Source organism: Choloepus didactylus, chromosome 4, assembly GCF_015220235.1.
Source record: "Choloepus didactylus isolate mChoDid1 chromosome 4, mChoDid1.pri, whole genome shotgun sequence".
NCBI lineage: Eukaryota > Metazoa > Chordata > Mammalia > Pilosa > Megalonychidae > Choloepus > Choloepus didactylus.
Window position 1 is genome coordinate 52,404,790 of NC_051310.1, and position 12,999 is coordinate 52,417,788.

At 36.8% G+C, this 12,999-nt stretch overlaps 1 protein-coding gene across 3 annotated transcripts in view; it reads left to right on the forward strand.

Annotated features, from left to right (window-relative positions):
• Positions 1–12,999, forward strand: part of CCDC175 (coiled-coil domain containing 175) — a 136,016-nt gene that overhangs the window by 96,600 nt on the left and 26,417 nt on the right. Inside the window, exons 15-17 of one of the 3 annotated variants that reach the window (XM_037832606.1) lie at positions 823–902; positions 1,940–2,092; positions 2,782–2,905. The exons of 1 other annotated variant lie outside the window; for it this stretch is intronic. In XM_037832606.1, coding sequence (XP_037688534.1) covers positions 823–902; positions 1,940–2,092; positions 2,782–2,784 — 236 coding nt within the window. In that variant the 3' untranslated portion in view covers positions 2,785–2,905. Of the gene's footprint in view, positions 1–822; positions 903–1,939; positions 2,093–2,781; positions 2,906–12,999 lie in introns of those variants that run through there. One more of the 3 variants, XM_037832604.1, reaches the window with a different exon arrangement.

The following is a 12,999-nucleotide window of genomic DNA, read 5'->3' on the forward strand; positions in this document are numbered from 1 at the left end:
TATTTGCCAAGTAGAGGGAATAAATCAAGAAAAAGAAGGATATGAGATCAGGAAACAGGAGGTCCAAACAAGAAGGGTACGAAAGGAAATCCTAGGGGGCTAGCTGTGCATGCAGCAGGCCTAAAGAAAAAGGATTCCAGAAAGCGTATCTCTGGGTGGGGCCTTGGGGTGGGGTGATGGAGGAGTGGAACAGATAGATTACCTAATGTGGTTGGCCATGTGAGAGATAATATTCAAAGAGAGTGTATAATTCTGTTGTAGATTTTGGTATAAATTAATGACATGTACATGGAACACTAAGCACATGGGGAAAAAATAGAGGCAATTTTTAACTCCAGGAAAAAAAAATTATACAAGAAAGGAAAGATAATCATATACCTACACCATTTGGCTTGCTCATCAGTGAATAACAAATTGTAATGATATAACAGTTAAAATGGACTGAAAACCATAATTTTATGGGGAGGTTAGAGGGAGGAATTGTGCAGATGGTGGATATGTGTGTGGAGGGGGATATGGGGATGGGAGTAAGTACCCTAAATTCTCCTCTATTAGGAAATCAATAGAAAATGCCTTGAAATGACAAATTGAATAATAGCCATATAAGCATTTTTAAAAGAAAATGGAGGTAAATAGAAGAAAACAGCTAAAAGTTAAAAGAAAAAAATGGTGCTTCTGAGGAGCCAGAGGGATGAGAGCATTGGGAAGCAATTGATTGCTGGTTTCTGTTATAAATATTTGACTTCTAAAACTAGGCACATGTCTTGCTTTATTTTTTTTTAATTCAGGAATTCGTAAGTGGTTGTTTTTTTCTCTTTATAGCACAAACTCAGGAGGAAATTTTATTGAACAATAACATATCACAGATGACAAAGGATTTTTCAAGATACTTTGGTAACGCGGTAAAGGGTCAATGTATTCTCTTTCTTTTATTAGAGTACTGGTATATTCTACGACAGTAATATTTATCTGGCATCTTTGGAGTTTTCATGAAATTCACATTTTTTAAGCTTATACTTTCAATTCAAATGTTTTGAAATATTAGTCACAGCATATATATATATATAGACACAAATGTACATACATACATATACAGACTATGGAAACTACTCATGTGTAACCATGGAAAAATCTTTTAATTTGGGGATCCTCAGCTTCCTTATTTATAAGGTAAAGAGATTGGATTATCCTTCTAAGTTTCTTTTCAGGTCTTTGGTTGTGTTAAATTCCTATGATGACAAGGATAAGTGGACAGAGGTTGTGGGGTGGTGATGGTGGTAGATGAAGTAGGAGCAGGTAAAGAGGTGTTTTCTACCTTTTTAAAATTTATAATCAATAGTCAATGATAGGCATATATATATATGGAGTTGGTTAAGTAAAAATGGAAACAACCCTATTCTTTAAGATGCACTGACATAAAAAGTAACTTAATATGTTATGAGTGTGGAGAAATATGAAGGGAAAATTAAAAGAAATGTATAGAATATATACAATTCTATTTAAGATATTACTTGTGATTACACATTGAAGAAAAAGCATGTAATTTAATAACAATACAACTGAGAAATGAATAGCTCAGTAAAGAATTCTGAAAAGTTCGTAAAGCAATCTTCCTTCAAGTAATAATAAATCCTCCCTTGAACAGCCTCAATAAATTTCCCCTTTATTACCATCTTGCCAGACAGTTGTTCATATATTAATATATATTCTCTTTTGTCTCAGTGTCTTGGGTTCTTAACTTGGTATCCATGGATTGCCTTCCCAGAGTCCATGAATAAATTATCCATGAATCAGCTTTGGGGTTTAATATACAAATTTTCTAGGAGAAGATGCACATAGATGCTCCAGGAATTAATTAAGATATCTCTTTGACTGTGTTCCTGGCAATCTAATACACTTAATGCTTCTGTAAGGTAATTGTGGATTTTATATTGAGCAGGATAAAGTGAAGCAAGAATTAAGAAAATTACGAGAGTATGAAAGCAATATGATCAAAAATCATTTTGAAAGTCTAAAGAATTTAGAAAATGAAATCTATATAAATGACCAAAAAACAGAACTTGTGCTCCAGGAAAATGAAAGATTAAAGAAAGTAAGTTCAAGAACACCTTACTTTGCACATTTGTTATTATTGATTTCCTAGGCCTATGATAGTTAAAAGAGAAAAGGAGAGAATAGCTCCTAAATGTTTTTAAGGAAGTATAAAGCACATATAGAAAAATGCCTACATCTTAAGTGTATAGCTCAGTAAGCATACCTGTGTAACCAGCACCCAGATAAATAAATGAAACAATGCTAGCATCCCAATGTCCTCTACACCTCCCATCACAAGGGTAACACTATACTGACTTCTAATACCATAGACTAGTGTTGCTTACTTTTGAACATCATATGTATGGAAACATACAATACACCACTTTCACTCAACACTGTTTGTCCTTATTGTTGGGTGAAGTTATAGTTCATTGATTCTTAGTTCTTATTGTACTCCATTGTATGAATATACTGTAATTTGTTTATTCACTGTACCATTGATGGGTGTTTAGCTACCTTCTCATTTGGGACTATTACAAATAGTGTTGGCTCTGAACATTCTAGATGCATCTTTTGGTGAACATATGACCCTATTTCTGTTGTTCTGCAGAGTCATAGGAATGTGTATATTCCACTTCAGTAAATAGTGCCAGTCTCCCAAAGTAGTTACAGCAATTGCTAATACAACTATCTGTGTATGGGACTGCCAGTTGCTTTTTATTCTCACCAAAATGTGGTCTTTTGCAGTGAACCATTCTGCTGGGTGTATAGTGGTGCCCCCTTGTGGTTTTAATGTGCATTTTCCTGATGATTAATGAAGCACATAATCATGTTTGTTGGCCACTTGGATATCCCTCTTTGTGAAGTGCCTGTTCAAGTCTTTTGCCCATTTTTTTTAAAAATTGGGTTGTCGTTCTATTTCTTATTGATTATAACTCTTTTTATAACAAAGGAATTTGTTCACTTAACCCCTAAAATTAAAGCCTCAATTTAATCTCAAATTTTTTTTTACTTATTTTAATGTTTTAATGACCAGAACGATTGCATCCAAGAGTGTATGCTAAAATATAAAGGTACATAGATAGCCATATGCCATATACTACAACAAAACAATAATAATGAAAATTTATATACTATTCTCCATTCTGAAAGACTGTGATAAGAGACCAAGCTCTGTCACTCATGGGTGATCTGTGTGATTTGGGACAAGTTGTATAATTTGTGAGCTTCATTTTTGTCAACTTAGAATAGGGATAACTCCTAACTAACAGTGTGAATGTGACTTCTTTGTAAACTGAAAATGCGAAAGAAATGCAGGAGCAAGATGGTAGTGTAGGCAGGTATGGAATTACGTTAGTCCTCTGGAACAACTAACATATAGCCAGAAAATCTAGTAAATAGTCTGGAACAACTGTTGGGGGACATTTGTGACTGGACAAACATCATACACCAGTCTGGAATGGGTGGAATGGCTGAGGTCACAGCATAAGAACTGTAAGGAAAATTCTCCAAACTGTGCGGCCGGCGCCTCTCCCCCACTGGCATGGAAGGCTGAGTTGGAAGACTTCCCTGTGGGAAAAAGAAGCAGTCTACTTAGGAGGAAGGGAAGGTAGCTCAACCAAGCTCCAATTGTGGTTTTAATTAATGAATTTGGATTCCTGAATACAAGCTACAAGCACAGATAAACCCGGAGCAAGCAAGAAACCCAAGGTTCCTCCCAGCAGAGAGGAAGTGGGACTGACAGAAAAAAATACATAAATAAGTGAAAACAGAAGCTTTTGGAATTGGCTGAGCTCAGAATGCTGTAAAAGGGCTGTGTCCCAAGAAAAGGGGTACATAGAACTGGGCACCAGCTCCAGTTCTTGACTGGTAACTGGGGGGTTGGGGACTGCCTATGAAAAGGAGATTTATTTCTTTTTTCCTTTTTTTCTCTCAGTCTAAGTATCTCATTAGAGAAAGCCTTGGCCATATTCAGTTTTCAGTACTGACCCAGGCAAGGGTGAAGTTAAGATAGTCAAAGAGTCAAAGGAAGAAATCAAATGTAGTGGGTAAATCCCTAAATGGCTTATCTCCCTAAGAAAAGGAGGAGGCAGGGCCCAGTTCATGTGGCTGCCCTCCCTGAGAGAATGCAGACCCTAGAGGGCCTATGGGAAAAAACCACAGAAATGGCTTAAGCTTGGCTTCTGACACTCCCAGCCCCTGGCAGTAACAGGGTTTACTGAAAATTAAGAGCAATGAACCTCTTTACACCAGTGGGGAGCTGCAGGCTGAGAAGGGCCACCTGCCAAGCTGGATAGGAAAAGCACTGTCTAGAGGCCTCACAGGAAAGTCTGACAACCTTCTGGGTCTCATCCTCAGGGAAACCTGATACTGATTACACCCTATTCCTGAGACTTGGGCATGTCTGGTCCCGGAAAATCTGATTGGGGTAATCAAGGAGACCAGATGACCAGAAAACAAAAAATTATGAATCACACTAGAAAAAAAATGAACATATGGCCCAGTCAAAGGAAAAAACTTACACTTCAATTGAGATACAGGAGTTTAAATAACTAATTAAAGATCTTCAAACAAATATGCTAAATCAATTCAAAAACCAAATCAAGGAGTTGAGGGAAGATATGCCAAAAGAGATGAAGAATATAAAGAAGACGCTGGGTGGACATAAGGAAGAACATGAAAGTTTGAAAAAAACAATTGGCAGAACTTATGGGAATGAAAGGCACAATAGAAGAGTTGAAAAACACAATGGAGACATACAACAGCAGATTTGAAGAGGCAGAAGAAAGGATTTAGGAACTAGAGGATAGAATATCTGAAATCTTACACACAAAAGAGCAGATAGGGAAATGAATGAAGAACTATGAGCAGGGTCTGAGGGAACTGAATGACAACATGAAGTGCATGAATATACATATCATGGGTGTCCCAAAAGGAGAAGAGAAGGGAAAGGGGCAGAAAGAATAATGAAGGAAATAATCACGGAAAATGTTCTATCTCTTAGGAAAGACATAAAATTTCAGATCCAAGAAGCACAGTGTACCTCAAACAGAATAGATCTGTATAGACCTACTCTAAGATACGTAATAATCAGATTATCAAATGTCAAAGACAATGAGAGAATTCTGAAAGCAGCAAGAGAAAAGCAATCCATCACATACAAAGGAAGCTTGATAAGACTATGTGCAGATTTCTTAGTAGAAATCATTGAGGCAAGAAGGCAGTAGCATGATATATTTAAGAAACTGAAAGAGAAAAACTGCCAATGAAGAATTCTATATCTGACAAAACTGTCCTTCAAAAACGAGGGAGAGTTTAAAATATTTTCAGACAAACAGACACTGAGTTTGTGAATAAGAGGCCGTCTCTACAAGAAATACTAAAGGGAGTGCTACAGGCTGATAGGAAAAGACAGAAGAAAGAGGTTTGGAGAAGCGAGTAGAAATGAAGACTATCAGTAAGAGTAAAATGAGAGAGAAAGAAAATAAAAATAAGATATGACATATAAAATCCAAAAAAAAAAAAAAAAATGGTGGACAGTGGACATTACATTGAGCTAAATTAGCCAGAAACAACACCACTCGGTAATATGAACTAACATTGATGAGTAAAATTTGAGAGTCAGAGTTGACAACACAGGTTGTCAGGAGATAGAAAGAAGTTAGAAAGTAGGCATTTGATGCTGAAGGAGTACATAAGGTTCACCAGTATTGGTTGATAGATCCAGAGGTGGATAGCATAATACTGTGTGATGGTAGCACAATATTGTAAGTACTCTGAACAAAGATGAGTGTGAGTGTGGTTGAAAGTGAAAGGCTACAGGCATGTAGAACACCAGAAGGAAAGACAGAAGATAAAGACTGGGATTGTATAACTTAGCAAAACCTAGAGTGGTCAAATGATGGTGATTAAATATACAAATAGAAGAATGTTTTTAAAAGAGTGAGAACAAATGAATGTCAACATTGCAAAGTATTGAAAATTGGATGGTATGGGGAAAAAATACAATCAATGCAAACTAGAATCTTTAGTTAATGGTAATATTGTAAAATGCTTCCATTAATTGTAACAAAGGCAATATACCAAAGCTAAATGTCTATAAGAGGGATATTTAAGGTAGTGATATGGGATTGCTGGTGGTTGTGGTGTTGTCTGACCTTTTCATTATATTTTATTTTATTTTTATTTCTATCTTTTTTATTTTTCTTCATTTTTTCTCCTTTTTCTCTTTATTTGTGGAAGAAATGGATATGTCCTCTCATAGATTGTGGTGGTGAATGCATAGTTTTGCGATTATTTGGGAATCATTGATTGTTTACTTAGAACGGATTTTATGGTGTGTGAATAAAACTGTTTAAAAAATAAACAGAGGGATACAGGTTCTGGAGAAAATGTGGAGAGAGGCAGCCCATCTGGATGGCAGTGAGTTGGTTCCCACAGGAAGCTAACTATGGGGTTACCATATGGTACTGCAACCCTACTATTGGGTATGTACTTGGAAAAACTGAGAGCAGGGACATGAAGGGACATTGCACACTGGTGTTTATGGAAACAGTATTCATGATTCACAATGGACAGAGGTGACATAAGGGTACATTGATAAACGGAATGGTGAACTATGGTGTATACATACAATGGAATATTGAACAGCAGCAAGAAGAAATGAAGTTGTGAGGTAAGCAACTAGGTGAATGGATCTTGAGGACAGTATACTGAGTGAAATAAGCCAGAATCAAAAAGACAAACATTATAACCCTCATTAATATGGACTAACTATAATGTGCAAACTCTGAGAATTGAATCTGAGAGCATAGGTTATCAGGGGAAGGCTTATTGTAAAGATTCTGGATTGTAACCTCTTACAGCCCTCACATCTATTCAGGAGTTGTAATCGTTATTTCTAAGTTCTGAGATGATGATCTGTTTGTGTATAACCTGGTCAGTCCCTGGAATTTCAGATACCTGTGTGACCCCTGAGACTCAGAGCCAGAGTACAGTAGTTATGAATGTCAGCATTCATTACTCCATACAGCAAATGTTAAAGAATCTAAAAAAGAGATCAGACTTTAATTAGACATATGAACAAAGTGGACTTGGTTAGGACTAAGATAAATCAGTCTAAAGGGTAAAGGGCAATATTGATGGTGTTTCTAAAACTTCAACTTCTGTGTAAGACCAAAGGAAGAGTTGTTTATTTGGTGTAAAATCTGTAGTTTCTGTGGCACGCTATATAATGTAACTTGTATTGTCAGTTTACTCAAACACCATAATTACATGAAACCTTTAATAGTGGGTGAGATCTGGTTGGTTTGTACAGATTAGCATGAAACACCAATACATCCCAGAGTAATTTGAGCAGAGAATAAAAAGTATTTGCAAAGCCTCCTTGAGGGACTGGGGAAAACTTGGAAATATTAAACTTCCCCACCTGTGAAATTCCTGATATTCTTGCAAGCATTGGGGATTGCCATTGTAGTAGGCCAATCCCTTGAACTTGGGGCTTGCCCTTATGAAGCTAGTTACCTCAATGGAGAGGCTAAGCCTACTTATAATTGTGCCTCAGAGTCACCCCCAGAGAACCTCTTTCATTGCTCAGATGTGGCCTCTCTCTGTAAGCCAACACTGCAGGTAAATCACTGTCCTCCCCCCGTGTGAGATTTTACTCCCAGGGGTATAAATCTCCCTGCCAATGTGGGACTTTGACTCCTGGGGATGAGCCTGGACCCAGCATTGTGAGATTGAGAAAGCTTATTGACCAAAAGGGAGAAGAGAAATGAAACAAAGTTTCAGTGGCTGAGAGTTTCAAATGGAGTTGAGAGGTCATTCTGGATGTTATTCTTATGCATTATTTAGGTATCCCTTTTTAGTTTTTAGTGTATTAGAATATCTAGAAGGAAATACTGATGGTGTGAGAAAGGGGTCCTCTTTCATTCTTTTGTGTATGGATATCCAGTTCTCCCAGTATCATTTGTTGAAGAGACTATCCCAATTGAGGGGTCTTGGCAGCCTTGTCAAAAATCAATTGGCCATAGGTGTAAGAGTTGATTTATGAACTCTCAATTAGATTCCAGTTACCAAATATCTATCTTTATGCCGGTACCATGCTGTTTGAACACTGTAGCTTTGTGATATGCTTTAAAATCAGGAAGTATGAATCCTCCAAATTTGTTCTACTTTTTCAAGATGTTTTTGGCTATTTGGGGCACCTTACTCTTCTAAATAAATTTGATATTGGCTTATCCATTTCTGCAAACTAGACTGTTGGAATTTTGATTGGGATTGCATTGAATCTGTATATCAATTTGGGTAGAATTGACATCTTAATGATATGATGGAATGTCCTATTTATTTAGGTTTTTTAATTTCTTTTAGGAATGTTTTGTAGTTTTCTGTGTACATACTTGGTTAAATTTATCCCTTGATATTTGATTTAGTTGCTATTGTAATTACAATTTTTTTCTTGATTTCTTCTCAGATTGCTCTTTACTAGTGTTTAGAAACACTACTGATTTTGTAGTATTCTAGAAGGATGCTGGATTTTGTCAAACGCCATTTCTGCTTCAATTGAGATGATCATGTAGTTTGTCCCCTTCATTTTGTTATTGTGATGTATTATATTAATTGATTTTCTTATGTTGAACCAACCTTGCATGCCTTCAATAAAACCCACTTAACTATGGTGTATACTTTTTTTAATGTGCAGTTGGATTTGATTTGAAAGTATTTTGTTGAGAGTTTTTGCATCTATATTCATAACAGAAATTGGTCTGATATTTTCTTTTCTTCTGGTATCTTTATCTGGCTTTGGTATCAGAAGTGATATTGGATTCATAGAATGAGTTAGTTGGTGTTCGTCCCTCTTCAATTTTTTTGGAAGAATTTGAGCACGATTGTTATTCTTGGAATGATTGGTAGAATTCTCCTGTGAAGCTATCTGGTCCTGGACTTTGTAGGGAAACTTTGATGACTGATTCAATCTCTTACTGGTAATTGGTCTTTTGAGATCTTCTGTTTCCTCTACAGTCAATGTAGGTTGTTCATGTGTTTCTAGGAATTTGTCCATTTCATCTGGGCTGTCTTGATTTATTGGCATACAGTTGTTCATAGTGTTCTCTTATGATCCTTTTTATTTCTGTGGAGTCAGTAGTAATGTCTCCCCTCTCATTTCTGACTTTATTTTCATCTTCTCTCTTTTTTTCTTTGTCAGTCTACCTAAGGGTTTGTCAATTTTATTGATCCTCTCAAAGAACCAACTTTTGGTTTCATTGATTCTACAGTTTTTTTTTAATTCTCAGTTTCATTTATTTCTGCTATAATCTTTATTTCATTCCTTCTGCTTGCTTTGGGATTAATTTGCTGTTCTTTTTCTAGGTTCTCCAGGTGTGCAGTTAGTTCTTTGATGTTAGCTCTTTCTTCTTTTTTAATGTAGGTGTTTAAGGCTATAAATTTCCCTCTCAGCACTGCCCTTTCTGCATACCATAAGTTTTAATATTTCATATTCTCATTTTCATTCATCTCAAGATATTTACTCATTTCCTGAATTTTCTTCTTCACCCACCAAATGTTTGAGTGTGTTATTTCCATATATTTATGGATTTTCCAGTTTTTGGGTTGTTATTGATTTCCAGCCTCATTGCATTATGGTCAGAGAAAATTCTTTGTATAATTTCAATATTTTTAAATATATTGAGATTTGTGACCCAAATGTGGTGTACTCTGGAGGATGATACATGAACACTTGAGAATAATATATACCCTGCTCTTTTGAGGGGCAATATTCTGTAATGTCTCTAGTGTTTAGTTCATTTATCATTACTCAAGTTCTCTGCTTCCTTACTGATCTTCTGTCTACACATTCTGTCTATTGATAAAAGTAGTGTATTGAAGTCTCCAATTATTATGGTAGAGATGTCTATTTTCCCCTTCATTTTTGCCAATGTTTGCCTCATGTATTTTGGGATGCCATGGCTAGGTACCTAGGTATTTATGATTGTTAATCTTCTTGGTGAATTGCCCCTTTAATTAATATATAGTGCCCTTCATTGTCTCTGATAACAGTTTTGCATTTAAGGTCAATTTAGTCTGATATTAATATGCTGTGCCACTTTTGATGTATTATGTCCCCCAAAATGCCATGTTCTTTGATGTAGTCTTGTGGGGGCAGATGTATTAGTGTTGATTAGGTTGGAACCTATTGATTGAGTGTTTTCATGGAGATGTGACCCAATCAACTGTGGGTGAGAATTTTGATTGGATTGTCTCCATGGAGATGTTACCCCACCCATTCAAGGTGGGTCTTAATTGAAAGAATTCACAGACAGAAGGAGCTCAGAGCAACTGAGAATGTCATTTTGGAGAGCATATGAGAGAGACATTTTGGAGACAGCCACTGAAAGCAGACTTTTGCTGACACTTTGGAGATGCCAGCCCAGTGTTTTCTCTGGAGAAGCTAAGAGAGGACAAACATCCCAACAGCAACATTTTGAAGAATGCACAGGAGCTGAGAGAGGAGCTGGAACACATCCTGGGATCAGCAGATGCCAGCCACATACCTTCCCAGCTAATAGAGTTTTTCTGGACACCATTGGCCTTCCTTTGGTGAAGGTATACTCATTTTGATGCCTTAATTTGGACATTTTCATGGCCTTCAGACTATAAATTTGTAACCAAATAAACCCCCTTTACAAAAGCCAACCAATTTGTGGTATTTTGCATAATGGCAGCATTAGCAAACTGAAACATATACCTCCCCCAACTCCTTTTGGTTACTATTTGCCTGTAATATCTTTTTCCAACCTTTCTCTTTCAACCTATTTGTGTCTTTGGGTCTAAGGTGAGTCTTTTGTAAAGAAAATGTAGTTGGAGCATGGTTTTTTATCCATTCTGCCAATTTGTGTCTTTTGATTGGGGAGTTTCATCCATTAACAATCAGTGTTATTACTATAAAGGCAGTATTTACTTCAGCCATTTTATCCTTTGGTTTTCATATGTTATATCTTTTTATCTCTCTCTCTCTTTTTTTTTTTTTTTTTTTTTTTTTACCTTTTTAGTTACCCTTACTGAAAAATCTCCATTTATTCACACTACTCCAAGCCACTCTTTCCTGTGTTTTCCTTTCAACCTGCAGAACTCCCTTTCATATTTCTTGTAGGGCAGGTCTCTTGTTGATGATTTCTCTCTGTTTCTGTTTATCTATGAATATTTTAAACTATGCCTCAATTTTGAATGACAGTTTTGCCTAATAAAGAATTTTGGGCTGGCAGTTTTTCTCTTTCTTTATGTAAATTATAACACTGCCTTCTCGCCTCCATGGTTTTTGATGGGAAATCAATATTTAGTCTTATTTTGGATCCTTTGTATGTGATGAATCACTTTTCTCTTGCTGCTTTCAGGGCTCTCTCTTTATCTTTGGAGTTTGATATTCTGATTAGAATGTGTCTTGGGGTTGGTCTGTTAGGGTTTGTTCTGTTTGGAGTATGTTGTGCTTGGACATGCATATTTATGTATTTTATAAGAGTTGAGAAATTTGGGGCCATTGTTTACAAAATATTCTTTTGCCCCTTTTCTCTTCCCTTCTCTTTCTGGGACACCCATGACACATATGTTTGTGTGTTTTGTGCTGTCACTCAAATCCCTGAGACACTGCTCAATTTTTTTCTTTTCTTTCTGTATCTGTCGTCTGTCAATAAGATCAATGGTCCTGTCTTCTAGTTCACTGATTCTTTGTTCTGTGTATGCCTCTAATGTCGTCTTAATATCTTCTATTGTGCCATTCATCCCCATAATTTCTGTTATTTTTCTGTTTATAATTTCAAATTCTTCTTTATGCTCACACATTGTCTTCCTAATATCCTTTATTTCTTTAAGCATATTTTCCTTCATCTCCTTGAATTTATTTAGGAGATTTGTTTGAACTTCTTTGATAAGTTGTTCCAAATTTTGTGTCTCCTCTGATGTTTGAATTTATTCCCTTGACTGGGAAATATCTTCCTGTTTCTTAGTATGGCTTGTAATTTTTTGCTGATATCTAGGCATCTGATTATCTGGATGAGTTGACTCTGAAGTTCAGCTTCTCTGTCTTTCCTAGGGCTTTGTGTTAAGTCTCTTCTTCTCTGCCTTATTATAGACCTTTAGAATTGCCTGTGTTAAACTGATTAGATTTTTTTATGTCTTCTTTATCTGATTCTAACCCTTGATATGTGGTACAATTTTTGAGATTGCATTTTTTTGGGCAATTGTTTCACTTCCAGGAGAGAGCTTCCTTTCCTCTTTTCCTTCTCCTGGTATCTTTATCTGTTCTGCTTGTTTTTGTGCAGGATTTTCTCCCTGGCTCCTATGATTTAAGTACTCTTCCTCATTCAATGCCCCCTTTTCCTTACACTTTTCAGTTCTGAGACTCTCTTGTCTTACAGCCATTCAATTTACACCTCCCCCCACTCCCGATTTTTTCTCTCCCTGAGGCTTTTCTGCCTCTATTTTTCCCTATTAGGGCATCCCACCCCAGGAATACAGTTGGGCTCAATCCAAAATGCTATGCCACTCCAGAAAAGTCCAATTTGCATTTAGTTTGTCCAGTCAACAGTAACTGGATTGAGAGAGTGCACCACTTTCAAGCCATGGCTTCTTTCCTTATCTGCCCTCCCGCTTATGCATTTGGCATTCCCAAGCAGCTTCTGTTCCACCTTGGGACTCTGTGGACTTGGAATCTGGTGCCTGGGTATGCATTGTATTCTAACACACTCCTGCAAGTGGCTCTGAAATCTGTGACCATCATGGGAGGGAGGGATCCCAGCCTCTCTGTCTCAGAGGGACTCCCAAGCTATGCAGCCTGAGGGAGGGAGGGAGTGGGACTTGCATTCTGGGATGGCACTTTCCTAGCTGGTATTTTTCTCCAGAGTTTTAAGCAAACGGAGTTTGTCCTTTTAATTGCTGAATCTCTGGGGAAGTTTTTTCAGGGGATGTCTT